The sequence below is a fragment of the Odocoileus virginianus genome, chromosome 5 (assembly GCF_023699985.2).
Source record: "Odocoileus virginianus isolate 20LAN1187 ecotype Illinois chromosome 5, Ovbor_1.2, whole genome shotgun sequence".
In the NCBI taxonomy this organism is placed as follows: domain Eukaryota; kingdom Metazoa; phylum Chordata; class Mammalia; order Artiodactyla; family Cervidae; genus Odocoileus; species Odocoileus virginianus.
Genome location: NC_069678.1, coordinates 11,308,724 through 11,335,351, shown reverse-complemented (window position 1 = coordinate 11,335,351; position 26,628 = coordinate 11,308,724). Strand labels below are relative to the sequence as shown.

Here is a 26,628-nt window from a genome sequence, read left to right as displayed (position 1 = left end):
ACTGTAAGATGTGTTCATCATCTTACATTGCCCATATCATCTACACTGACACAATGATGCACAGTGCAAGACAGAGTGTCATACTGTTTTACAGATAAGGAAACTGCATTTCACAAAAATTAAATGACTTGCCCAGGGTCACATAGGTACCAAAGCAGAGAAGTTCAAATCTAAACCCAGTTCTGTCCGACTCCCCAGTCTGTGCTCTGCCCACTCAGCTGTGCTTCCCCGCTTTATGGCCTAGTTCGAAGGAGAGCTGTAGCTGATTCTCCAGTTAACACCTATGGCTCTGCCTCTTTCCCACACTCAGAACCCACACTCCACTGGATGTCCAGAAGATTGTCCACATCCCCCTCCCTCTACACACTTGATGTGTTTGTAACCCAACTCTCCACCTCTCCCACAAAACTTAGCTGTCCTTTGAGAAGCCTTGCTGTTAGCGCTACTACTATTAGTTACCCAGGCATCTAGAGCTTCTCAAAATTCTGACATTTTTATCTTCCTCCATCCTAAAGCCCAAGATTTAACCCCTGTCTAGCTTAGCTACACCACTGTCTCTTCCTCACCCTAATCACAAGCCTTCTTTCTGTTTCTCCAACTTGCCATGGTTCTACCTCAGTATCTCTACACATGCTGTCTCTTCTGCTCAGTGTCCAGTCCTTCCTCCTTTAGTTAATTCTACTATCCTTCAGAATTTAACATGTCACTTGTTCAGGAAAGCCTTCCCAGATCTCTAGTCTTACGCTTTGAGGCACTTACCACAGTTACAATTAAGTGGTTGAATGTGTAACAAAACAATTTATGAATTTATCTGACTTTCTCCCAGGCTGAATGCATGGGAAAGGTGAAGACTGAGTCTGTCTCATTCAATGCTGCATCCTCAGTGCATCACATGTCATAGGTGATTAGGATGTATTTGTTCTTCTCTATGTGAGTTTGCTTTATCAACTCTCCCTTTATCATGTCTATGTCCACCAACAGAACGTAAGTTCCAAGGGCAGGAATTTTTGTTGTTGTTGTTGTTGTTTTATTCACTCCTGTTCCCCAGCACCCAAATGTTCATTAAATGAACATATCTGTAACTTCCTTTCTACTTCTAATGCCCTTGCCCTACACATATCAGCAGAACACCAGAAATCACTCCCCACTGGGCTTTTGGATGCCAGAGCACTCTCCTGGCCAGAGAGCTGAAATGCTGAAGACACCAGCAGAGGAAGTGACAGATCTCATCCCAGTGACCCTGACTTGAGTTTCCTCCCTGGGGACTTGGGAGTCTGCAAAACCATGAGACCGTCTCATCATATTGTTTTCCTCTAATTAAAACTCTTCATAAAATATGGGTCATCAGTACCATCTTTCTAGGTTCCATATATATGCATTATACATGCATTGATACACCATATTTGTTTTTCTCTGACTTACTTCACTCAGTATGGCAGAAATAAAACCAGTATTATAAAGGAAGTCAGGATCTTCCAAATAGCAGCATTTGTGATTTCCTTGGGTAAGGGTTGGTGTTAGCAACATGTGAAAACTTCTTGAGAAAGCATCAGAGGAAGGCAGAGAGGGGTGAGGCATGGACTTTGGAGACATGCTCAGGAACTCTGCTTACTAGCTGTAAATCCTTGGGTAATCCCTCCTTTTCCCGATTGTAAGACAGGGATAAAAATGCTTCCTTTATAATGTTGTTGGGAAGGGAAGGGTAGTGTTTAGAAAGATTTGCAGAACACCCTGACTTAGGAAGTGTTCAATAAACGGGACTTTAAAAAAATTGATTTTAGTTGATTTACAATACTGTGTTAGTTTCAGATGTACAACAAAGTGACTCAGTTACACTCATCTTTTGGTGTCATATCTTTTTGACCTTTTATACTGTTCATGACGTTCTCACCACAAGTATACTCAGGTGGCTTGCCACTCCTGAGGAATTGGTTTGAGGGCATAAGAGAGGGTGTCAGAGGGTCCAGAGATGGCTGGATGCCATGACCCATGCAATGGGCATGAACTTGGGCAAACTCCTGGGCAAACTCCAGAAGATGGTGAGGGACAGGGAGGCCTAGCTTGCTGCAGTCCATGGGTCACTACGAGTCAGACACAACTGGGCGACTGAACACGTATATATCGGGCTGGCCAAAAAGTTGGTTCATGTTTCTCCATACAATGTTACAGAAAAACTCCAGCGAACATTTTGGCCAACCCAATTTTTCCCCCCATCATTTTCTATTACAGGTTAACACGAGATACTGAATATACTTCAATTAACAGGAATTCTTAGCACAGCCTTTTATGCTCCCAATTTGCACATTCATAAAAGTGACATGTAGCTAACTGTCCAATCTCCCAAAAGGAGATAGATCATCTTTGAATACCCGGAACCCAATTTAGCCAATGAAGGCCTTTACCAACCTCCACTGACAACATAAATGAGTAGCCCAGAACAAAGCATCAAGGTGCACAGTCAAGTTCCCACAAAGGCTAACTCATTTTAGTCCAAGTGAAAGGAGAAGGCAGCAATCTGGCCAGCTGCTCAAGCGCCGAGTTGGCTCGGTAGAACCCAGCAGGCCATACCTGGGCTAACACCTGCCCTTGGAAGAGGAACGCCAACTACGGATCTCTGGAACCTCAGCCAGCTTTGTCCTTTGTGATAGTGCCACCTAGCGAGGCCCTGGAAGCACTGCCGCCTACACCGGCTATGCCAGGACCACTGCGACAAGCCCGATAAGACTTTGGACTGGGATTGTGGTCTCCTTTCATTTTATTGCCGGGTTAAAGGTTTAGACTAGTGACGTCCTCCTTCCGTGACCCTGCAGAGGAAGCGTGTGTTGTCCCTCCCCGACCCACGTTCAGACCCAAAGGGACTGATAAGCGCGAAGAGTCAGCTATCGACTACCCGTCGTACAGCATTGACCAGCGGTCACTCTGCGATCTCCTCGCATCCACCCCTCGGGAGCAGGCAAAGCAAGCATTAGCATCCTCATCAAAATCACTGCACAGATGAGAAAACTCAGGGAAGGTGGCTAACCCAAGGTCACAAAACATCCGGGATGGCAACCCAAACCTCCTGTAACTGGGTCCCTGGCTCCTTCCCCAATCACACGCCCCTCCACATTTCAGCGTGGCCCCAAGGGAACAGAGCCTCGGGGACCGTGCGCCAAGGACAGGCGGGTGGGTGCAGAATAGAGATGATACATAGGCGACCGCAGCCCTCCCTCTTTCTTCTCTGCTCACTGAGAGCCCTGCATATTCACCACGGCTCCGGGTGGGGGGAAGAAAGGCCCAGAGCAGGAAACACGGTCCCGCGCAGGTAGCCCCTGGGAGCACGAGGCGCCGGGTCACGTGAGAGGGGCTCGCCGGCGAGGGCTCTAGCACGCACGCACGCCGTACGTAAACACGCACTGAGACGCTGAAGGCGGCGAGCCCGAAGCCCCGGGTCACATGTGGAGGGTGGTTGTACAGAACAAGGGGGCGGGAAGGAGAGAGGTGTCACGTGAAGGAGGTCGGAGCAGTGAGGTCACGTGACGGGGACGGAGGCGGGGCCGCCGAAGAGGAGGAGGAGGAGGGGCACGCGGCTTCCGGCGGCGGGGGGGGCCGGCGAGCGGAGGGGGGGGCACTGTCCCGGAGGTGGCGGCGGCGCCATCTTGGCGAAGGGGGGATCAGGAAGTGCGGACCGCGGCGGCGGCGGCGGCGGCGGCGGAGCCCGGAGCGGAGGCCGGAGGCTCCCGGCCCGCCGGCCCCGGAGCGGAGCGGAGCGGAGGATGCAGCAGCCGCAGCCGCAGGGGCAGCAGCAGCCGGGGCCGGGGCAGCAGCTGGGGGGCCAGGGGGCGGCGCCGGGGGCCGGGGGCGGCCCGGGGGGGGGCCCGGGGCCGGGGCCCTGCCTGAGGCGGGAGCTGAAGCTGCTCGAGTCCATCTTCCACCGCGGCCACGAGCGCTTCCGCATTGCCAGCGCCTGCCTGGACGAGCTGAGCTGCGAGTTCCTGCTGGCTGGGGCCGGAGGGGCCGGGGCGGGGGCCGCGCCCGGACCGCATCTCCCCTCACGGGGGTCGGTGCCTGGGGATCCCGTCCGCATCCACTGCAACATCACGGTGAGGACCCCCTCGCGTGCGTGTCTCTGGGGTCCTCTTGTCTGGGACTCGGAATCACCCCACACAGCTTTTTGGTCTCGAAAGACCTGAGAGGCCGAATCCCCTCTCGGGGTTCGGCTCTTTTTCTTCAGGTTGCACTTGTTTCTGACGCTTGAGATTCTGCCATGTACCCAGAATCTCTATCCTTCATAGTCAGGGACACCCTGACATATGGCGCCTCGACTACCCCTTTCTATTACCCACCCACATCGCAAGGTTCATCATTTTGGCTCATTTTGGTTACTTCACGACTTTTCTTGACATCTGGGAATGGCCCTCTTCCCCGCGGCCCCCCCACCCTCCAAGGTTCCAAGCCTCTACATTGACTTCAGGTGGAAGGACCTGGCTTGGAATTCTGTAGATTTCAGTGATTTCCCCCTTCTCAGCAGTACCTTTCATTTAGTACGTTGCCACCTGTGAGATCCCTGCCCAGGTGTCTCATTCAGCCCCTCTTCCTCTCTGAATTTTACCAGTGATAGTTTGCGATTCACCGACTCCTTTGCTTACTCTCCTTTGGATTGCCTTTTATTCTGGTGTAACCTCTAACTCTCCTCCTTTTGCCCCAGCTGGTAGCTGCCACTCCCATCCTGTTCCCTTTGGATATCTCCAGTTGCCCTGGGTTGTTACCTTTCCTGATAATGATGGAGATGTGCAAGGGCAATCTCATTTGTTCTGAGTGGTGACAGTTCCTTTTCTCCCAGTGAGCATCATTCCATCCTAGATGTGCGGGGCTGGGAAACACCTTACAGGTCTCCTGCCTAGGCTATCCTCAAACATTCTGTGAATAGGGTTGGCGTCTGGTAATCTGGGAATACCTGATACTGCGTGGTATGGCACTTAAAATGAATGATACCACCTAGTGTGGTAGTGTTGACCCTGCTGGGAGCACCGGGTAGTGAGCCAGGGGACAGTACTTTATTCAGGCAGGCACACTGCAAGTGGGAGTAGTCTGGAGAAAGACTTGTGAATTGTGTGGCACTTGGGGGCCTGAATTCAATTCACATGGTTCTTGTTTACTATCCCTTTCTTGTATCAAACCAGGTCAAGGTTTGGTGAGGCAAGCCTCAGCTTGGGTTGGATGGTGCCCCACCAAAACTCACGTGTTCCATTTTCCTCTCTCACTTTTTTTCATACTAAAAAGTCAAGATTGAAGGACTAGGTGTGGCTCTGTGAGCTGACGACTTGAGCATCTTTGATAATTTGTTTTCCTCCAGGATTGAGGATTAGAGCAGTGGCAGAGTTTAAGACCTTTTTAGGAGGTTCCCTTGCCATATGTGGAAACTTCTGGGATTGATTCCTTACCTGAATTACGCTTTCAATTCCTTAAGGGTAGGTTTGCCCCCTTCTACTTGCCTTCCCAGTTGCCAGAGGCCATCTACTGTCTTTGTCCCTGGAAAGAGGTTAGTTTAGAAGATTCTGAGACTCCCTGTGACCACTATAAAGAAGACTTGGTGTGAACTGGCCCCCTTGATTTGGGCAGAGGGGGAGTCTGGTCAGGCTGCATTTGGCACCACGGCTCAAGAATGCTGGGAATGTTAGCAGCGTAGGCTTCTTTCTCCCAGCCTGCCATGTGGAGCCCTACAGCCTACGCCTGGACTGAGAGGGTGGCAGGTTCCCAAAGGAGAGGTGGGGAGAAGTGGCCTTTGAGGGGTTCTGTTAGGAGTGGAGTGGGAAGATTCTTCCTGCCACCCTTTTACTTTCAGGTTTTAGAGACATAATCTAGTTTTTGATTCCTCCGTCCCTAGCTAAAATGAAAGTAATCTGTGGTCTCTGGTTTTTTTCTGCCCGTCTGATTGTGATGAGGCGATCCTTTCCTCCACTGATTGAGGAGGGTCGGAGGCCTGGGTGTTGGGTGTGGGAGAACTTAAGGTCTGGAGCTTGTTGAGGCAACGCGGGAGGTGGGAAACCATGCTCACTGTCAGCACAGTTCGGCTGTGCGGCTCCTCTGATGTTTACTCTTGAAAGAAAAGCGCCAGGCTTCTTGGGAAGGGTCATCGCAGGGACTTCTTTCTCCTGGTCTGGGATTTGTTGGGAACCTGCCTGCTGAGCTGGGCTTGTATATGTGTGTTGGGGGAAGGGGGTGGATGGTGGAGAGCAAAGGGACTAGGAGTCTTGGGGCATGGAAGGCAGGCAAAACCTAGCTTTCCCCAGAGTCTCCTGTCCTGACTGCTCTCCCTGCTCTTCCCCCCTTAGGAGTCATACCCTGCGGTGCCCCCCATCTGGTCAGTGGAGTCCGATGACCCTAACTTGGCTGCTGTCTTGGAGAGGCTGGTGGACATAAAGAAAGGGAATACTCTGGTGAGGGGGCCAAGGTGTTGAGGAGGGAGTGCATTTTCCTCCTGTGAGACCCATGCCATGAAAACATCCTGTGAAACATGTGTCTGGAAAGTGGGTGGTGCAGTAGCCTGAACATTTGAGGCAGACGTCCTAGGGGAGTTGCTTCCTGAAGCCACAGGGAGAGCCCTGCACCTGACCCAGGATTCGTCCCGTAAGCTCTTCCCCACAGCCCTATGGTCTGTGAGTTCTAGAGAATTTGGTACTAATTTGGGGGCTGAGATAAGAGCTCACCCGTGTACCTCTCGGTATTGGGGTGGGGAAGGAGTGTTTGATGTCACTGTGATCCCCTACCCCAGCTATTGCAGCATCTGAAGAGGATCATCTCCGACCTGTGTAAACTCTATAACCTCCCTCAGCATCCAGATGTGGAGATGCTGGATCAGCCCTTGCCAGCCGAGCAGGTGAGCACCTGAGGGGCTTTGAACCCTGTTACCCCCACAAACAGCACTCAGGAAATACATGTTAATTGAGGTGAACCTGCAGAAGTTTCTCTCCAGTGCTACTCCAGACATGTACACATACCATGACTTGGCCTCTCCTCCAGATGTTCGGAATCTAGCTAAATGGGCACCCATAACTTCACCCCTCTGATCAAACTCTCTCCTGGGCAAGGTCATCCCTCGGGGGGGGTTTACCGTTAGCAGTAGGTGACCATTGGGGACTGAGGCCCTGTGTTAAGGTCCGAGAATGCAATTCAGTCTAGAGATGATTGAGTACAGGGGTTCTTGGGGAGATTAAACAGGGATTTGTGAGTTAGGTGGCAGAAACAGCCATTGTGCTTCTCTCACTGGTTGGCGTGTAGTGCCCTGGTGGTGAAGTCATTCCCTGGACTGTCGCTTCCGCACAGTTCTGACTGGCGGGGAGGCTGGTAGCCTTATGGGCAGGTGCACAGCTTCCACACCCAGAGGCTCAGGGGAGTGGGTCAGAGGCTGCGTTCTAGGAAGCCGCCAAGGTCTGACCTCCATCTTTTCCCTCCCCACTGCAGTGTACACAGGAAGACGTGTCTTCAGAAGATGAAGATGAAGAGATGCCTGAGGTAGGCTTATACCCAAGACAGTACTGGTAGGCCTTTCTTTTGGTCAGCAGCTTTGAGAGCCTGCTATGTACAGAGCTCCAGTCTGGACCTGGGTAGAGAGAAATACCAAATGAATAAAGACAGATGTACTGACCTGGGGGGGCAGCAGTGTAGTAGAGACAGGGCACCCATGTCCAATCGCCGAAGATAGATAAGTGCAAATCTGTTTACACTAAATAGTCACTGTGTTAACCTGGATGGCTTTGTAGTCAGACCTGAGCTTGCATCTTCTATCTTCCAGCTCTCTTGATTGGGGGATTTTACCTATTCTACTAAAGTACAACTTCTGCAGTTTTCTTATTTATAAAATGGGATGTTAATATCTACTACATAGGGTTGTCTTTAAATAAGGCATTGCATGTGAAAGCCTCCATTCAGTACATAAGTGCTAAATGATTGGTGATACTCTAAAAACAACTTGGTTAAGAACTTGAACTTCAGGGCCAGGCCAAATTTGATGTGCATCTTAGTTCTATTAAGAGTTGTACGACTTTGTGGGCATGATAACCTCACCTGGACCTCAGCATTCTCATTTGTAGTATGGGAGTAATGGTAAAATAATGTCATGGTGGTTATAAGAACTAAATGAGCTAGTGTGTCTAGCATCTCAGCAACTAATATAATAATTAGGAAATTGGTATCACCATATCCTGCCAGAGAGAGGAGAACATGATTACATTGTTCTCTGCATCCTAGGTTCTGCAGCTTCTGTAAATTTGTCAGGGTCTTAAACTGCACAGAGGGCGCAGGATACATGAAACATTCTCCTGTCAGATGCAGACAGCCCTCCAAAGTCTGGCTGATATGGGCTCCTCCCCATGTACAATGAACTAGTTCCTCACTTCGAGCAGGGTGAATAGGGGCTGGTTCTGTTCTTGACCTCTGCCCTCTGCATTCTGGACCCCCTTCCTTATTTCCATTTTGGCAGTGGGTACCTCTGCCTATCTCCTCAGTCCCTGCACTTGGGAAGGCAGGATGTTTCTCCCTTAGACCTGGAGTCCTGGGAACTCCTGGGTACAGAAGTCACCTGATGAAACATGAGCTTTGAGTCACAGTGTCAGGCCAAAGTCATTCTAGGAATTAAGGAAGAGTTTGTGCTGCCAAAGGAGAGCTGTAGGGATAGTTGGGCCAGGGTAGGTCTAGGGAACAAGAAAGCCGAGTCTTTGCTTGCTTTCCCTAGACCTTTTCTTAGCCCTGCAGCTTGAGAACTGAATAGGAGAGATTTGCCTCGTCTTTTAGATTGTGAAGGGAGTGGGGCTGGGAGCTTTCCAGCAGTGGAAAGGGTATTGTACTCACTTGACTGCCAGATAGACTGCAGCTGTCTGTCTTCCTCCACCTGCAGCTCTAAGTCATAATGGGACTGGAGAAGGGAAAAGCCCTTCTCCACAATGCGTGTTGCTTGCTTTCTTTTATCCCACTCCTACCCCACACATCCCCCTAGGACACAGAAGACCTAGATCACTATGAGATGAAAGAAGAAGAGCCAGCTGAGGGCAAGAAATCTGAAGATGATGGCATCGGAAAAGAAAACTTGGCCATACTAGAGAAAATTAAAAAGAACCAGAGGCAAGATTACTTAAATGTACGTGCCCTCTAGGAGAAGCTGGGCGGAGGGGTTGGCTGGTGCTGGCTGGGAGGTGGTAGGCCATCAGGTGTCAGGGTGGAAATAGCAGCCTCTTTGGCGTGGATTATCAGTGAGCCTCATCCTTGCCCAACTCTGGGGCATACTGCCGGCCTGCCCCTCAAGCCTAGCACACGACTGTGAGATGTTCTGTCCTCCGTGTCTCCTTTGTAGGGTGCGGTATCTGGCTCGGTGCAGGCTACTGACCGGCTGATGAAGGAGCTCAGGGATATATACCGATCACAGAGTTTCAAAGGTGGTAAGTTTGCCTCATAGAGGGGTCTGAACATGAGCTTTTCAGAAAGGACATGGTGGCAGCAGCAGATACAGGGATGCTGACCAAGTTTTTAGGCCAAGGATGGAACACCCCTCATAGTGGCTTAGATTGGATGCATGTCTATGTGGGATGAACCTGGAGCCTTTGACCTTTTCTTCTTCTCAGCCTGGGCTAGGGATCTGCATCGGGTCCCACTTACACTGGGACCATCATCTGATAACATCCTTCTTCCCTCCTTCAGGAAACTATGCAGTCGAACTCGTGAATGACAGTCTGTATGATTGGAATGTCAAACTCCTCAAGTAAGTGGGGACTGTGGGATTGGAAAGGAACTTGAGTAATGAGTGAAGTCTCTGTGGTGGGAGTCTCCAGGGCCAGCCATCCCGGGAGCAGGTGTGGGCAGTGGCAGCCTCAAGGCTTCTGAGTTAGACCCAGAGCTGAGCCTAAACTGGTTGCTTCCTAGAGTTGACCAGGACAGCGCTTTGCACAATGATCTCCAGATCCTCAAAGAGAAAGAAGGAGCCGACTTCATCCTACTTAACTTTTCTTTTAAAGTAAGTCCTTCCTTTCCGGTCCCTCGCGGGCGTAGGCATCCTTCCCACCTTCCAGCACTGCAGAGGGCCCTCACCTTCCCTCCCTGATGGCTGCCTCTGTCTCTCCTTCAGGATAACTTCCCCTTTGACCCGCCGTTTGTCAGGGTTGTGTCTCCAGTCCTCTCTGGAGGGTGAGTGGCCCAGCAAGGGCAGAGGGGAGGAAGGGTTGGGGAGCTTTTGCCAGGCACAGCTAACCAACCTTTCTTCTGCAGGTATGTTCTGGGTGGAGGTGCCATCTGCATGGAACTTCTCACTAAGCAGGTGAGCCTGTCTCTCATTCTTTGCCTGGCTGGCCTGGGCAGGGCTAGGCTGACCTTTACCCCTCACCCTCCCACCAAGGGTTGGGTGATGGGGATAAATGGCCCTTTCATTCTGCATGGCAGGGCCTGCACCCACTGACCTGGGCAAATGGGTGATGGCTGTTCTGGGAGTGAAGGGCAGGGGCCCTTCCATGGCTGCAGCTGCTCTCTGGAGAACAAGCATCGGGTTTCTCTGGAAAGTCTGCTGACTCGTTTACTCTGCCCACATTGTTACTTAGGGCTGGAGCAGTGCCTACTCAATAGAGTCAGTGATTATGCAGATCAGTGCCACACTGGTGAAGGGAAAAGCACGAGTGCAGTTTGGAGCCAACAAAGTAAGGAGCCCAGCCCCCGACCTGGTGGGACTGGTGGGAGCCGCGTACAGTTAGGGCCACTAGGAGGCCACAGTGGGACAGAGCCGCAGCGTCATCCCCGTCATCCCCGTGGGCCTAGCGCACCTGCATGGAACAAAGCAGGGCCTTGGCCTCAAAGCAGCCTAAGCCTCTGGGGAGGGTGCAGGTCTGGAAGGGGAAAGCTCGGGGAGTGCACCCTGTGGGTCCCCCAGGCGGACGGTGCTTAGTCTATCAGGAGAGCAAGATGCTGGGAGCTGGGTCTCTGGGCGGCAGCAAGGCCACAGCTGGGCTTGTCCGGTAGCCTGATCTGGTGGCTTTCTCTCCCAGTCTCAATACAGCCTGACAAGAGCACAGCAGTCCTACAAGTCCTTGGTGCAGATCCACGAAAAAAACGGTGAGGCTGGAGCCACGACCTGTGATTCGGACCTTTGCCAAGCCCGAGGTTTCCATCCACCCAAACAGCAAGAACCCCTTTTGGTTTTTTCCACCTGTTAGCACGGCACCTGCTCCTCTTCTCCAAGGAATTCAGTGAGGTGGAGGGTGACGAGTGCCACCTCCTCCAGTAAGAGCAGTGGCAGTCAGGGCACGGGTAGACTGGGCGCCGCCCCACCTGCCTGCCGCCCGGGAGCAGTCTCACCTCACTGGTGTTGTCATTCTCCCTTTGCTCACAGTCTCCAAGTAGGCGGTTCCTCACCTGCCCATAGACCTTCTCTCCCTGCACCAGCAGGCCCTTTCCAGAGTCTTTTCACCTTTGACCCTGGAGGTATCTTCAGAGATTCGGGCTAGGAGGGTGTGCAAAACAGCCTCCACCTCACCGTTTTCTTCCATTTCTTTGCAGGCTGGTACACACCCCCAAAGGAAGATGGCTAACCCAGGAGTGCCATTCCCTTCCTCCTTCCCCAGGCACCACTGGACCAATTACCTTTGAATGCTGTATTTGGATCTCACGCTGCCTCTGTGGTTCCCTCCCTCATTTTTCCTGGACGTGATAGCTCTGCCTATTGCAGGACAATGATGGCTATTCTAAACGCTAAGGAAAAAAAAAACAAAAAACACACACAGAACTGTTTCAAGTACTCAAGACTGACTTACAGACCAACCAACCACCTGGCTGGAACCCTTGCTAGCAGGCATTCTTATAAAAGAAACTTTCGAGCCTCCTTATATTGCTGGAAACTCAGCTGTGCTCCAGACTAGAGCCTCCTTACCTATGCTATGGATTTTTAATTTATTTTCTCTTATTTCATGTACACTGCTTTTTTTGGTTACAGTGTATGATGGATGTGTATGAAAAAAAAATGTATCTTTGGGAAAACAATTACAGTTTGTTAATTTGAAGACGCTGGTCTTGACTCATCTTTATTTTTATTTCCATACCTTACCCTTCCCCCATCCCCTGAATTCCTTGAGCAGTGGGGGGAGAGGTACCAGGTTCACTGTGGCTTTGGGAGCCATGAGGGGCTGCACTTCGCTGCTCAAGCCAGAGAATGGTGGAGCTGAAGCACATGCCTGCCTCAGCCTGAGGGGCTCTGGAGTGACCAGACTTGTACCTCCTGGGAAGGCAGAGCTCAGCCTGCTGAACCACAAAGCAGGCCAAAATGATGACCCTTACTCTTTAAAGATTTCTAGTCACAGATGTTTTCAAATTTCTTAGAAAAATAACAAGGAGGCCTAAGAGACTGCTTCACAGAACTACTTTTAAATGAACTGAATAGGGATGGGGCCACAGTCTCAAGCATGTATGTGGTCCTGATCTCAGCAACAGGCTCCGTAGCTACCATTCGTGTTCACTGGTCCCCGCTCCCAGGAAGTGGCACTGAAGGGCAATGGTTGGAAGCTCTGTTGCTGCTCCTCCTGTCTCTTCCTTCATTTATTCTTAACACAGAAACCAGGCAGAGCTCCGAAGTAAGTTGTTTGGAGACTGAATTCTTTTAAGGCACTTTCATAACGTGGGTCCTACTGGAAAGGATTAGCTTTAAGGGGTTTGGTCTGTCTACCTGTGTGCCCCACTCAGGCTCAGAACCGCTGTGGAGGCACATCCATGGGCTGACCTGTCAGTGCTGGGTCTGTCCCTGCTGTGTAAGGACAGGTGTGCTGCCTGCCCCTTCTGGTCCATGAGCTTGCTCGGGGCCAGAGACAGCCTCCTGGGACCTGCCTAGGGGCCGGACCGGATGGTGACAAACGCCAGAGGCCAAGGATGGCCAAGTGAGGACGTGTCTTAGCTCAGACTTAGCACAGCCATCTGAAACCTCTAGGATGCGAGAGTTGTATGCTTTGACACAGCTATTTTAACTTCGGTCACTCCCCCCAGCCCCCGCCCCCAACTAAGGGATTTTCATGTCTTGCTGATTCAAGTGGACACAGAGTTCACCAGAACCACTCAACGCTGCTCTAACCCTACTACACCCACCTGGTACAGGGAGCTCATTTAAGCTGAGGTGGAGATAAAGAGGGCAAGCACCCACAGGGAAACTCATTTCATGGAGCTGAAATCTAGTTCTCAAAGCCTCTGCCTTTTTTCTGAACTTATCACCAGCCCTGGCTGGAACGTACTATAGGTTGTGTTTTTAGTGATGTGTGCTGTGAGCTGTCCTCTGTACAATGTATTTTGTAATGTATTTTTCTCATCTACCAAAGGATGGAACAAATAAAATTATTTAAATAGTTTGGCTCTAATCAAATTATTATTAAAGAATGGGGGGTCACATTCACCTGATGTAAAGGGAAGCACCAGCTCTTGTGCGCTATAGCTATATAAACAGCAACTCTCCAAGAAAATCTTCCACTTTTCTTGTCAAACCTAGCAGTCCTTTCTATGACATTATGTTAGGCTCCTAATGAAGTTACACGGTTAAGGGAAAAAAGAAGGGCTGCATCATCCGGAACCAGTGTTTTGCCAAGAAGGCGAAGAGAAAGGAAACAAACCTTATCTTACCAAGTGTATATCTGTGTCCCACACAAGGTTTGAACAGCTGGCAGCTGTTTGAACATGGCAGCTCCCAGTCTGTGGCTTCAGTTTTAGTGGGCAGGGTTGGGGAGGGGTGGCTAGATAGGAATCAATCACCCCAAATGTGAAGTATGCCAACATTTATTCACCAAGCCAACAGATCAATGTTTAGATCCTCCGTACATGATTCTACAATGGAATGCCAGGAAAATTAAGCAGTGGGCCCCTCCATTCTCCAGAGTCTGTCAGGGCAACTTATATCATGTTCTGGGGTTACAAAAAAAAAAAAGACAGGAAAGAATACACTGTCTACACCAGACTTTCAACCTCATGGAAGCTTCCCTGTTTGGTTCAAATGTTCATGGTGAAGACACACGACACATTGAGAAGTGAGCTGGGGGAATCCAAGAAGTCCTGGGCACCACTGTGGCCTTTGTCATCCCCAAGGCCTCAAGAGTGAAAGGGCAGAGTGGGCAGAATCTAGACAGGACAGGGAACATGCTGATCGTAGCCACGTCACTTAAACTCTTCAAACTTCAGGATGTGCGACTGGAAGAGAAAGAGAAAATCTGAGTGGGAAGAAAGGACCGCCCCCTAGGCAGTCCACCCAACCCCTGGACAACTTCAATTTGCTTCTTCTACAGGAATGACAGGTAAATATGCAGCATCCAGGCCGAAGCCGGGGGATGGCTCCAGCTGAGATCCTGGGGTGGGAGGGAAGGAACAGCAGACACAGGGAAGTTACCTCCAAGTTCAAAGCACCAGTGATTTTCCCTTTGAGGATGCAATGGATAACCTGATTTGAACTCAAAATACCTGCAAAACAAAATACAAGAACAAAACCTTGGTATTTCTTGGTCCGGCAGGAGGAGCAAGGGAGGGAAGTGAGAGGCTGGGGCTGCAGGAAAGGGTTCTGGCTGCAGACCAACTCATGTGGACAAGTCTCTGCTAGTCAGAGCTCACTCCTAGCTGCCAGGATAACATGAGATAATCAGCACTGAAGAGGGAGGAGAGGGGGAGGGCAAAGTGAGAGCACATAAAAGGAAGCATTATACTTGTTAAAATGATTACGGGTATCTGAGATTGTACATTTCCTAATGGAAATTCTGGGGACAGAAAACGGTTCACTCAACTCTCTGAGTTTTGGCTGGAGAGATGGAAGTTAAAAGACAGAGAGCCTTTATACCATGACGAGCGAGCATTCCTACCTGCTGGGACAACGCAGGCCAGGGCGCTGGTCAGACACTCACCTTTATCTGGTCTGCCCTTACTCAGCTCCTGCCATTACCCCCAGCCCCCATACTCTGGGGCTGTTTGTAAGCATGCAACTGGCTCATATCAAGGGGTAGACCTCAATTCTACCCCCACCTAGGCCGCTTTCTTACTATGACACATGAAGAAGTCCCTTTCATTTTTCTGAGCCTTACTTTCCCCATCCGTAACATTGTACACCTGCCCACCCAGCCTCAGGACCACAGTCCACGTGAGAGCTGAGCCACCCCCCATCTGGGCTGCACACTCTGGCCCCTGACAGGCTTGGAGCTGCTCTCAGAAGGCAGGGGGCTCCTTACTCTGGGGAACCCTCCAGCACCCAAGCAGTCAGCTTCGGCCTTCCAGAAGCTGCCCAGCCCTGTCTGCCTGTTAGTCCCCAGGCTGAGCCTCTTCATGCAATGACCCAAGGCGACCTCTGGGTGGTGCCCCCTCACCGCTGGGTACAAGCCCATAAGCCCAGCAGGGAGGCTTGGCTCTGCGCTTTGTGGAGGTGCTTTTCCATCTTAGTGTGTGTGTGTTTCATCACATCACATCTCCTCAGCCCCTAAAAGCGTTCTTTCACCCTTTCACATCTCACTTAAACCCCAGTGTCGAGAACAGCCAGAGCAAAGAAGTGGCCTCTCCATTTCAAGGTTGCAGAACCGAGGCCCCACAGGTGTCCAGATCTAAAGTAACAACCCCCTCCTCACATCATGAACAGAAATAAACTCGAGATGGTTTAAAGACTTAGGCGTAGACATGACACCGTAAAACTCCTAGAAGAGAACACAAAACATGCTCTGACAAAATCGTAGCAATATTTTCTTAGATCAGTCTCGCAAGGCAAGAGAAATAAAAGCAAAAATAAACCAATGGAACCTCATCAAATTTAAAAGCTTTTCCACAGCAAAAGAAACCATAAAACAAGAAGACAATGGACAGACTTGGAGAAAATATTGGCAAATGATGCAACCAACAAGGGGTTAATTTCAGAAATATACAAACAGTTCATACAGTTCAACATCAAAAAAACAAACCACCCAATTAAAAAAATGGGCATTAGGGGCTTCCCTGGTGGCTCAGGGGTAAAGAATCCGCCTGCCAATGCAGGAGATACAGTTTCCATCCCTGGTCCAGGAAGATCCCACCTGCTGCAGGGCAATTAAGCTCATGCACAACTACTGAGCCAGTGCTCCAGAGCCCGGGAACTGCAACTGCTGAAAACCATGGCCCTAGAGCCTGTGCTCCCCAAGAGAAGCCACCACAATGAGAAGCATGCGCACCACAACTAGCGCAGCCCCCCCTTACTGCAACTAGAGAAAAGCTTGTTCAGCAACAAAGACTCAGCACAGCCAAAATAACTGAATAAATAAAACTATTTTTAAAATGGGCATTAGACCTGAACAGACATTTCTCCAAAGAAGACACAGAGGTGGCCAACAGGTACATGAAAAGATGCTCAACATAGCTCATTATTAGAGAAATGCAAATCAAAACCACAGTGAGCTATCACCTCACACCAGTCGAAATGGCCATCTCCACCAAGTTCACAAATAATAAATGGTGGAGAGGATGTGGAGAAAAAGTAACCCTCCTGCACTGTTGGTAGGAATATAAATTGGTGCAGCCACTGTGGAAAATAGTATTTGTTGTTGTTGTTCAGTTGTTAGATTCGGTCCGATGCTTTTGCAACCCCTTGGACTGTAGCCTGCCAGACTCCTCTGTCCATGAGATTTTCCCAGGCAAGAACACTGGAGTAAAAAAAAAAAAAAAAAAAGAACACTGGAGTAGGTTGCCTTTTCCTTCTCCAGGGGGTCTTCCCCACCCAGCGATCGAACTCCCTTCTGCTGCCTTGGCAGGTGGGTTCTTCACCACAGAGTCACCTGGAAAGCACTGGAGAACAGTATGGTGGTTCCTTAAAAAACTAAAAATAGAGTTACCATATGATCCAGCAATCCTACTCCTGGGCATATATCCAGAAAAAACAAAAACTCCCACTTCAAAACAATACATGTGCCCCAGAGACTTCCCTGGGGGTTCAGGGGCTAGGACATCACACTCCCAATGCCAGGGGCCCAGGTTTGATCCTTGGTCAGGGAACTAGATCCTGCATGCTGCTACTAAGAATTCACTGCTGCAACTGAAAAGATCTCGCAAGTCGCAACAGAGACACGGCACAGCCAAATAAATAAAAGAGACACGCACCCTAATGTTCACAGCGGTAGTATTTCTAATAGCTGAGACATGAAAGCAACCTAAATGTCCATCAACAGATGAATGGACAAAGAAACCACAAAAAAAGAAAGAAATAATGCCACTTGCAGCAACATGGATGGATCTAGAGATTATCATATTAAGTGAAGTCAGATAGAGAAAGCCAAATATTATGTGATATCCTTTAAAAATGGAGTCTAGCGAAGTAAGCCAGAAAGATAAAGACCATTACAGTATACTAACACATATATATGGAATTTAGAAAGACGGTAATGATAACCCTATATGCAAAACAGAAAAAGAGACTCAGATGTATAGAACAGACTTGTGGACTCTGTGGGAGAAGGCGAGGGTGGGATGTTTCAAGAGAACAGCATCGAAACATGTACATTATCTAGGGTGAAACAGATCACCAGCCCAGGTTGGATGCATGAGACAAGTGCTCGGGCCTGGTGCACTGGGAAGACCCAGAGGGATCGGGTGGAGAGGGAGGTGGGAGGGGGGACCGGGATGGGGAATACATGTAAATCCATGGCTAATTCATTTCAATGTATGACAAAAAACACTGCAATGCTGTAAAGTAATTAGCCTCCAACTAATAAAAATAAATGGAAAAAAAAATTTAAAAAAAACTAAAAATGGAGTCTAAAAAATAATACACATGAACTTATTTACAAAACAGATTTAGAAATACAGAAAATAAAATTATGGTTACCGATGGGGTGGGGAAAGGATGAATTAGGAGTATGGAATTAACAGATACATATCATTATATGTAAAATAGGTAAACAACAAGGATTTAAAATATAGCACAAGGAATTATGGGGGTTCCTGGATGGCTCAGTGGGTAAACAACCCGTCTGCAATGCAGCAGACACAGACAGTTATGGATTTCATCCTGGGGTCAGGGAGATCCCTTGGAGGAGGGCATGGCAACCCACTCTGGTATTCTTGCCTGGAGAATCTCATGGACAGAGAAGCCTGGCAGGCTACAGTCCACAGGGTCTCAAAAAGTCAGAGACTACCTAAATGACTGAGCATGCACGCACAGGGAACCACAGTGAACATCCCGTAATAACCTCTCATGGAAAAGAAACTTAAAGATAGATATAAGTATACACACACACACATAAAACTGAATACACAGAAGAACTACACAAAAAAGGTCTTGATGGCAGATAACCACAATGGTGTGGTCACTCACCTAGAGCCAGACATCCTGGAATGTGAAGTCAAGTGGGCTTCAGGAAGCCTTACTGCCAATTAAAGTTAATAGAAGTGATGGAATTCCAGCTGAGATATTTAAAATACAAAAAGATGATGGCATTAAAGTGCTGCTGCAGTCAACATGTCAGCAAATTTGGAAAACCCAGCAGTGGCCACAAGACTGGAAGCAGTCAGTTTTCATCCCAATTCCAAAGGGCAGCGCTGAAGAATGTTCAAACTACTGGACAATTGCGTTCACTTCCCATGCTAGTAAAGTTATGTTCAAAATCCTTCAGAGGCTTCAGCAGTACTTGAATCAAGAAATTCCAGACATACAAGCTTGGTTTAGAAAAAGCAGAGAAACCAGAGAACAAACTGCCAACATTCATTGGATCAGATAAAGCAAGGGAATTTCGGAAAAACATCTACTTCAGTTTCATTGACTACACAAAAGCCTTTGACTGTGTGAATCATAACAAATTTCAAAATTCTTAAAGAGACGGGAATCCCAGACCATCTTACCTGTCTCATGAGAAACCTGTATGCAGGTCAAGAAGCAACAGTTAGAGCCCTGTATGGAACAACTGACTGTTTCAAAATAGGAAAAGGAGTATGTCAAGGCTGTATATTGTCACCCTGTTTATTTAACTTATATGCAGAGTACATCATGAGAAACACTGAGCTGGATGAGTTACAAGCTGGAATCAGATTGCTGGGAGAAATATCAACAACCTCAGATTTGCAGATGATACCACTTTAATGATAGGAAAGCAAAGAGGAACTAAAGAGCCTCTTGATAAGGATGAGAGAGGAGAGTGAAAACAACATTAAAAAAACTAAGATCAAGGCATCTGGTCCCATCACTTCATGGCAAATAGAAGCAAAAGAAGTGGAAGTAGTGACAGATTCTCTCGTCATCTTGGGCTCCAAAATCACTGCAGATGGTGACTGCAGCCATGAAATAAAAGTCATTTGCTTCTTGGAAGGAAGGTTAGATAACATACTAAAGGACAAACCTAGATAGCATATTAAAAAGCAAAGACATCACTTTGCCAACAAAGATCTGTAGAGTCAAAGCTATGGACTTTCCACTATGGATGTGAGAGGTTGGGCCATAAAGAAAGGTGAATGCCGAAGAATTGATGCTTTTGAACTGTAGTCTAGAGAAGACTCTTGAGAGTCCCCGTGGACAGCAAGGAGATCAAACTAGTCAATCCTAAGCGAAATCAACCCTGAATACTCATTGGAAGGACTGATGCTGAAGCTGGAAGCTCCAATACTTTGTCCACCTGAGTTGGTCAATAGGCGACTCATTAGAAAAGACTGATGCTGGGAAAGACTGAAGGCAAAAGGAGAAGAGGATGACAGAGGATGAGATGGTCAGATGGCATCACTGACTCAATGGGCATGAACTTGGGTGAACTCTGGGAGATCGCGTGGGACAGGGCGACCTGGCACGCCGCAGCCCATGGGATCACAAACAGTCAAACATGACAGCGACTGAACAACAGCAGCAATAACTAAATCACTCTGCGGTAGACCCGAAACTACACAGTACTATAAATCAACTACACTTCAATTAAAAAAGTAATAAATATCACATGAGGGAACAACCTTGAGTCCACTGCTCTAACCCCTATCATTGGTCTTCAAATACCACTTTTCTTCTACAAAAAATCCTTCTCTGAAGAAATCTCAAGCAAAACTCAATGTACATGAAATAGATGGAAACTGAGCAGTTCCGGCAGAAGCAAGAGTGGGAGGCCTGCCTTCCCCTCACCCCACCCAGAGAACTCAGCCTTTAGGCAGCACCTGAGGTCCCCTTCCAGATCTTGTTGTTTGGAGAGACCAGGTATGAAAACCAAATTCTCAAGAAAGCTCAGCAAGGGGCAGATGCTGAAAACTAGGGTGAGACCAAAAGAACAAAGACCAAAGGGAAGGCATCCTCAGGGCCTTGGCGGCCCCTACGCAGAAGCCATTCCCGCACAGGTGCCTGGAGGAACGCACAGCATCTACCGTCCCCTGGGTCCTCTGCAGGAGGGTGGAGGGCGCCTTACCTTTCTCCAGCATGAAGGGCTGAGTCAGGGGGGGGATGGTCCAGAAGTCATCACTGTCCAGGGCGCGCAGGGACTGCACCGGGATGGTGGCCGATCGGCCAAAATCCACGAACATGACCACCACCCAGGAGTCCACGCGGTCCAGTACCCAGCACCTGGCCGGAGGGAGGGAGAAGAGGTTTGCCCCACCTGGAGCCACACAGAGCAGTCTTCATGGAGAGGGCTGGGAGGTCTGGGAGGAAAGAGAGCTTCCTATGCTGCTCCCGCCTTGGGTGGAGAGGTGATCACAAGGAATGACCTTGAGAGAAGCAGCAGCAGCAGCAGACACGGGAGTCCGGAGGATGGAGAAGCGACCCTCCAGCCCTGCCCGGCATGTACCTGTTCCAGGCCGGCCCGTGACTGCCCAGGTGGTACTCGGCCAGACCGCGGGCCCCGCGCCGCACCGCCGAGTCATGCAGGTAGGGCTGCTGCTCCTCCGCCTCGGCCAGGGCGCTGAACAGGGCCAGCATGTTCCGGTGCAGTGTCTGTGGACGGTACAAACGCCGCGGGCCTCGCTGCCTGCCTGCATCACACGTCTGTCTTGGCAGGTATCACCTGTTACGTCAGCACCACTGATCCACCCACCCCAAGGGAACCCGAGGTATGAGGTGGGAGAGGGAGCAGGCTGCCAGGCATCAAAGTGCGGCCCCTCTGGATGTCCACCACACTCACCCCAGTGGGGCTGCGCGAGGAGGGATCCACCAATAAGCCCGTACCTCGGTGATGTGCATGGCCCAGAAGAAGGGGGTCTGAGGGACAGTACTGGTCACCAACAGCCCCACCTCCCCGCTGACACTGGGGATGGTGGCCAGCCAGCCCAGGTCTCGGAAACATTCCCTTAGGAGCAGCACCAAGAAGGACCCTCTGTGAAGAGCAGGGAACAGAGGGAAGGGGGTGAACGCAGAGCGGTCTGACCAACGCCCGTCCTGGGGATGCTGGGCAGGAGAGTCACCTTGACAAGAGGGCTGTGGCCCTCCCCAGGGTGGGGACAAGACAAGTGCCTCGGACACACTGATCTCCGGGCATCCAGGGTGGGGAGAGTCCCAGGCCATCGCCATACAGAAAAGGAGACGGACTTTGTAAGTCACGGTGGGTCACGGCCTTAGTGCTTGGGTCTGATGCAGGAGTTCCGAAAACTTGATTCCCCACCACCATACCATCCCTGCCCCACCCTCTAGGGACCAAGCAGATGTCTGCAATTGCCATTTGCTGGTGGTCTCTACACCTCCACTCACCTCATTTCCATGGGAACTGCAAAGAAGCTTGTCTTGGGTTTCTCTGTCTCACAGGGCTCACCAGAAGCTTTAGGAGTGAGCTGTGGACAAGCTGGAAGGCAGAAAGTGGAGTCCTGGAGGCACCACGGCTGTCTCAGAGGACTGCCCCCCACCTCCCCCTCAAGAGACCCCAGAGGTAGGATGAGATGGGCGGTGCAGCTACATCCTTCCTGGTCTCAGCCTCTAGACCTTCAGGTGGGTGGGGAGGGTGTGCTGGATGATCTTCTTTAGTCAACAAAGCATCCCAGGGACCTCCCTGGTGGTCCAGTGGCTGGGATTTCACCCACCACTGCAGGGAGTGTATTTTCAGTCCCTGGTTGGGAAGCCAGAATCCCACATGCCTCGTAGCCAAGGGACCAAACCACAGAACAGAGGCAATGTTGTAACAAATTCAACAAAGACCTTAAAAATGGTCCACATCAAAAAAAAAATCTTAAAAAAAAAAAAAGCATCCTAGAGGAATAAAAATATTTTCTACACTGAGGGGTCAATGCGGGATAAAGCTGGAAGGAGGCTGGGAGAGGTAAATTGGGAACTGCAAAGACATGTCCTGGGAACAGATGGCAGCTGGGGAATCTCACCAGTGGTTCCAGCAAACCCTTGAGCAGAGGCCTTCTCTGAAATCTAGGGAAAAAGAGAAAAGGCATCACTGAGGCATGGCGGTGTTCATCTCACTGTTTACATACTGGGTCTCTCCAAGTAGATTCGGATGAGAGCAGCAACAGCCCCTGGACTGACACAGGCTTCAGCTGACTTTGGGGAACCCCCGACCCCGCTTTCTCCATTCTCTCAGGAGATCCTGAGCCAAGTAAAGACAGGAGGTTCAGGAGCAGGGCGGGGGGAGGGGGAGGGCACGCTTCCAGGAACGCTCACCAGGACCTGAAGGCACAGAAGCCCAGCACTGCTTAGCCCCGAGGCCGCTGTGGGCACTTCTCCGAGAAAGAGGAGGAGAAAGAGGTAGGGATGGGTACTCTGGTGCAGGTCTGCGTGGAGACAGACTACAGACCTGCAGCCCCCAGCCACACTGGCTTCCCTCTGTCAACTGTCCTGATCTGGAAATTCCCCGCCCTGGTTACACCCACAGATCTGCCTGCCCAGCTATGTTCCTGCTTCCCCCACGCTCCCTGCCGCCCAAAATCACACACGGCCACAGTTCTCCAGCGGACACACCACAATCCTTCCAGAAGCCCCTAGTCAGTTTCCTTCCTTCCCTCCAATGGATGACACCTCACCCCTTCCTGTCTTCAAACCCTCCACACCTCCCACCCAACACCCACCCTGTGAACTTGCCTCTTCATCAGGAGAAAACTGGAAGCGACTGGATACGGGGGCCCCCCTCATCCTCTCACCACCAAACCACCCCCCACCCGCGCTCTCTGCCCCTGTTACGTGGCCGCCAAGCACCTTCCCATTGTGCTTACAGAGAAAACCCAAAGTCCCCACATGGGCTCACCAAGGCCACCATGATCTACCCTCCTTCCACTGACCTCTTCTCTGCCCACTCGCTCTTGAGGCATTTGTAGGCAGTCTCTTTGTCTAGCATGTTCTTTTCCTGGTCCTCCCACGGTTGACTGACATTTCATCCAGATCTCAGCCATCACTTCCTCACATAGAGGACTCCCTAAGAACCATTTCAGTGGCCCCTCTCTTCTCCATCATGTCACCTCATTTTAGTCCTATGTTTGCTTGTTACTACTGAGACAGGCTGGGGCCGGGACCCTTTGCTGCAGCGCTCACACCTGGACAAATGTCTCCTCCAATAAAATACAAGGAAACGCTAAGGGACTAAAAATAACTGCGTGCATGTGCGGTCAGGGAGAATCATGGACAACAAGATACGAAAAAGATGGGAAACCCAAAACCCAACGCCACTTCTGAAGACTGGGAGCAAAAGCAGGGTGCTGAAGCTGCCCCATGCACAAAGGCATGGGCTAACCACCTAAGCCGCCTCTCTGGCCTGAGCCCTGCACACGCCCCTGCTCGCCAATATAAGGACCCGGCTCATCCCCCCTGGGGAACTAGCAAGAGAGCCTGGTGCAGAAGGGGACCCAGTAAAGCCTCTCCTGAATTTCTTGTCTGGCCTCTAATCAATTTCTATTGATTAAGGAGGTCAAGAACCCTGGTTGGTAACACTATCTGACATTTTCTTTTTCCTCTTTTTTTTGGAGGGGAGGGCATTTTCTTATTTATTCACTTTTTTACTGGTTTACTGTATGTGTATTTCCACTGGAATTTAAGCCTGATGTGAACCACATCTCTCTTCTGACAGCTACCTTCATGGCCAAGGAAACCTCAGGGCCCAGAACAGTGTCTGAGACATGTTAAACTCTTAGTAAATATATATGAGAGAAAGAGACAGAAGGAAAGAGAGAGAGAGGAGGGAGGGTGGAGAAATGAACTGGGGCAAATTCTTAATATAAACCTTGGTTTCCTCTTCAATACCATGAATCATACCTGATGTGAGGATCTACCTTGGCCAGCATTTATTCAGGACATGAAACAAAACAGATGCTTGATAAATGGAAGAGAGGTTAAGGGACGTCCCTGATGGTCCAGAGCTTAAGAGTCCAGCTGCCAATGCAGGGGACACAGGTTCAACCCCTAGTCCCGGAAGATCCCACACGCCGCAGGGCAACTAAGCCCATGCATCACAACTACTGAAGCCTGCACACCCTAGAGCCTGTGCTCCGCAACGAGAGAAGCCACCGCAATGAGAAGCCCACGGACCACAGCTAGAGCGTAGACCCTGCTCACCACAACTGAAAAAAGCCCAAGTACAGCAGCAAAGACCCAATGCAGCCAATAAATGAATAAAATTTTCAAACAGAGAGGTTGAAAGTGCAGGTTCTGGAGTTAGACTGGGCTCCCATCTTGGATCGCGAACTTGAAGGATCGAGCTCCTTAACTGTGGCCTGGTTCCTTGGCGTCTTGTCAGCAGGACAGGACAGCAGCAGCACCGGCTGCTGGGTTTAAACAGGTTCACATAGCACCGCGATCGTCACAGAGCCCGCAGAGGGAGCCCTCCGTGAAGGCAAACGCGCGCAGTCAACCAAGGGGGCCCAGATGAAGTCTCCACGCGAAATCATTCTACCCCTGCTGTTAACCTATGACACGGCAAGTGACAGGGTTAAGAATGCTCCCCTGGCCAAGCACAGAAGTTGCCTTTTTATTTGAACAGGGCTTCCCAGGTGATGCTGTCCCTCAGTCATGTTCAACTCTTTGCGAGCCTGTGAACTGTAGCCCACCAGGCTTCTCTGTCCATGGGATTCTCCAGGCAAGAATACTGGAGTGGGTTGCCATTTCCTTTTTTTTTTCACCCAGGTGGAACTAGTGGTAAAGAATTTCTTGACAATGCAGGAGACAGATGTTTAAGAGATGCAGGTTCAATACCTGGGTCAGGGAGATCCTCTGGAGAAGGAAATGGCAACCCACTCCAGCAATCTTGTCTGGGAAATCCTCACTGGACAGAGGAGCCTGCTGGGTTACGGTCCATAGGGTCACAGAGTTGGACACGATAGAAGTGACTCAGCACTTAGCAAGGCAATTCCATATACCAATCTCAAGAACCAATTATCAGCAGGGGTTTCAAGCTAAAAATTACTATTAATACAGAAACATTGGAAACCATTCTGGGTCTAATTATTATTCCCTAATGATTTGAGAGATATAAATAGAATAAGCCTATTTGGTCAGTTTGTGAAATTCAGTTTCAGAGGAAAATCTATACAATTATCATCCAACCACCACAGCAGACACGTCACTCAAAAACAAACTTCAAATTTCAGGATATGCATAACACTGAAGTGGCCACCTAGAAGCTGCAAGCAATCGAGGCAGTATCTCAGGAGCTGCCAAACCAGCCGATTTTAATTAACTTCTATTGTCGCCACGAGCGCAGTAACTCTACACCCCGATCAGTCAACAGCTGTTAACGGTCTGCTTTGTTCTGGGACACTGCTACCAGCCGGTCAAGCAGTCCAAGAGGTGGCCTGCTCCAGAATCCTGCAGGTAAGTCTCAGCAGTGGAAGAGAAGTCACGGGGCACACAAAGGTCAATGGCCAGAAGGCTTTGGGGGGCTGGGAGCACTGACCTCATGTGACACTCCGAATAGTGGTGGCCCCCCCGGGGTTGCTCACTGCCACACCCCTGGCCTGCAGTGGCCACCCTGGACCATCACTTTTAAGGCCCTGTCTCTACCTGGGGAACCACACTGGAGCTACCTGAAGGGCATATCCTAGTGGAAATTTAAAACTTAGAGCTTTAACCATCAACTGCTTTCCTGCCACCCAGTACCACCTTGCACTTCTTGCATTTCGACGTGCTGGGCACAGAGCGACAAAGACGACAGACACAGGCCTTGATCTTGGGGAGCTACACCGAGTCACTCCGCACATATTTACACAATGCATTCGTTCTGGACCCAGCCATCACAAAGCTCACACTCTGGTGGGGGCAGGAGACAAGAAGTATACAAAGAAGTATAAGGTCGATGACCCTAAGGGCAAAGCAGCTTCACAAGGCAAGGAGACGGGACAAGAGGGCAAGCGTGGGGGCGGGAGCGACCACTGAGCAGAGGCCTGCAGGAACTGAGAAGGCAAACCCGCAGGCATCTGGGAGATGAGCCTTCCTGCCGAGGACACCTGCGGTCCTAGGCAGGGATGTGCTTGCCCTGCGACACTGGGGCCGTGGTAACAGGCATTTGCATCTCTTACCTGTACCACCCAAGACAGGTCTTCTGCTTCCAGGCCCTTGGAGTCTATTCCACAGGGTCCCTTTAAAACCTAAATCTAAGAGAACAGATGAACTAACTGGCACAGCCATACAACAGAATACAACTTAGCAATAAAAAAAAGAATTGCTGATGGTGTGACCACATGGATGATTCTCAATAACATTCTGCTGAGTGGAAGAAGCCAGACACAAAGAAGCGCATATGGCAGGAGTCCATCTACACCAAACTCTAG

General features: G+C 50.0%; 2 protein-coding genes across 4 annotated transcripts in view; one reads left to right on the top strand and one right to left on the bottom strand.

Annotated features, from left to right (window-relative positions):
• Positions 1-3,611: 3,611 nt before the first annotated feature.
• UBE2Q1 (ubiquitin conjugating enzyme E2 Q1) lies at positions 3,612-13,343 on the top strand. Its single transcript, XM_070467428.1, has 13 exons — positions 3,612-4,082; positions 6,315-6,419; positions 6,755-6,859; positions 7,444-7,494; positions 8,975-9,115; positions 9,329-9,413; positions 9,673-9,733; positions 9,895-9,985; positions 10,097-10,155; positions 10,237-10,285; positions 10,563-10,658; positions 11,004-11,070; positions 11,515-13,343. The coding sequence occupies exons 1-13, from the start codon at positions 3,756-3,758 to the stop codon at positions 11,544-11,546; spliced, it is 1,269 nt and encodes a 422-aa protein (XP_070323529.1). The 5' UTR covers positions 3,612-3,755; the 3' UTR covers positions 11,547-13,343.
• A 405-nt stretch (positions 13,344-13,748) lies between these two features.
• The window catches only part of TDRD10 (tudor domain containing 10), a 54,064-nt gene continuing 41,184 nt past the window's right edge, over positions 13,749-26,628 (bottom strand). For all 3 annotated transcript variants that reach the window (XM_070467420.1, XM_070467421.1, XM_020887396.2), the window contains 7 exons: positions 22,246-22,288; positions 21,626-21,716; positions 21,107-21,254; positions 20,730-20,875; positions 20,352-20,506; positions 14,369-14,439; positions 13,749-14,172 (listed from right to left, as the gene is read on the bottom strand). In XM_070467420.1, coding sequence (XP_070323521.1) covers positions 14,140-14,172; positions 14,369-14,439; positions 20,352-20,506; positions 20,730-20,875; positions 21,107-21,254; positions 21,626-21,716; positions 22,246-22,288 — 687 coding nt within the window. In that variant the 3' untranslated portion in view covers positions 13,749-14,139. The remainder of the gene's footprint in view (positions 14,173-14,368; positions 14,440-20,351; positions 20,507-20,729; positions 20,876-21,106; positions 21,255-21,625; positions 21,717-22,245; positions 22,289-26,628) is intronic.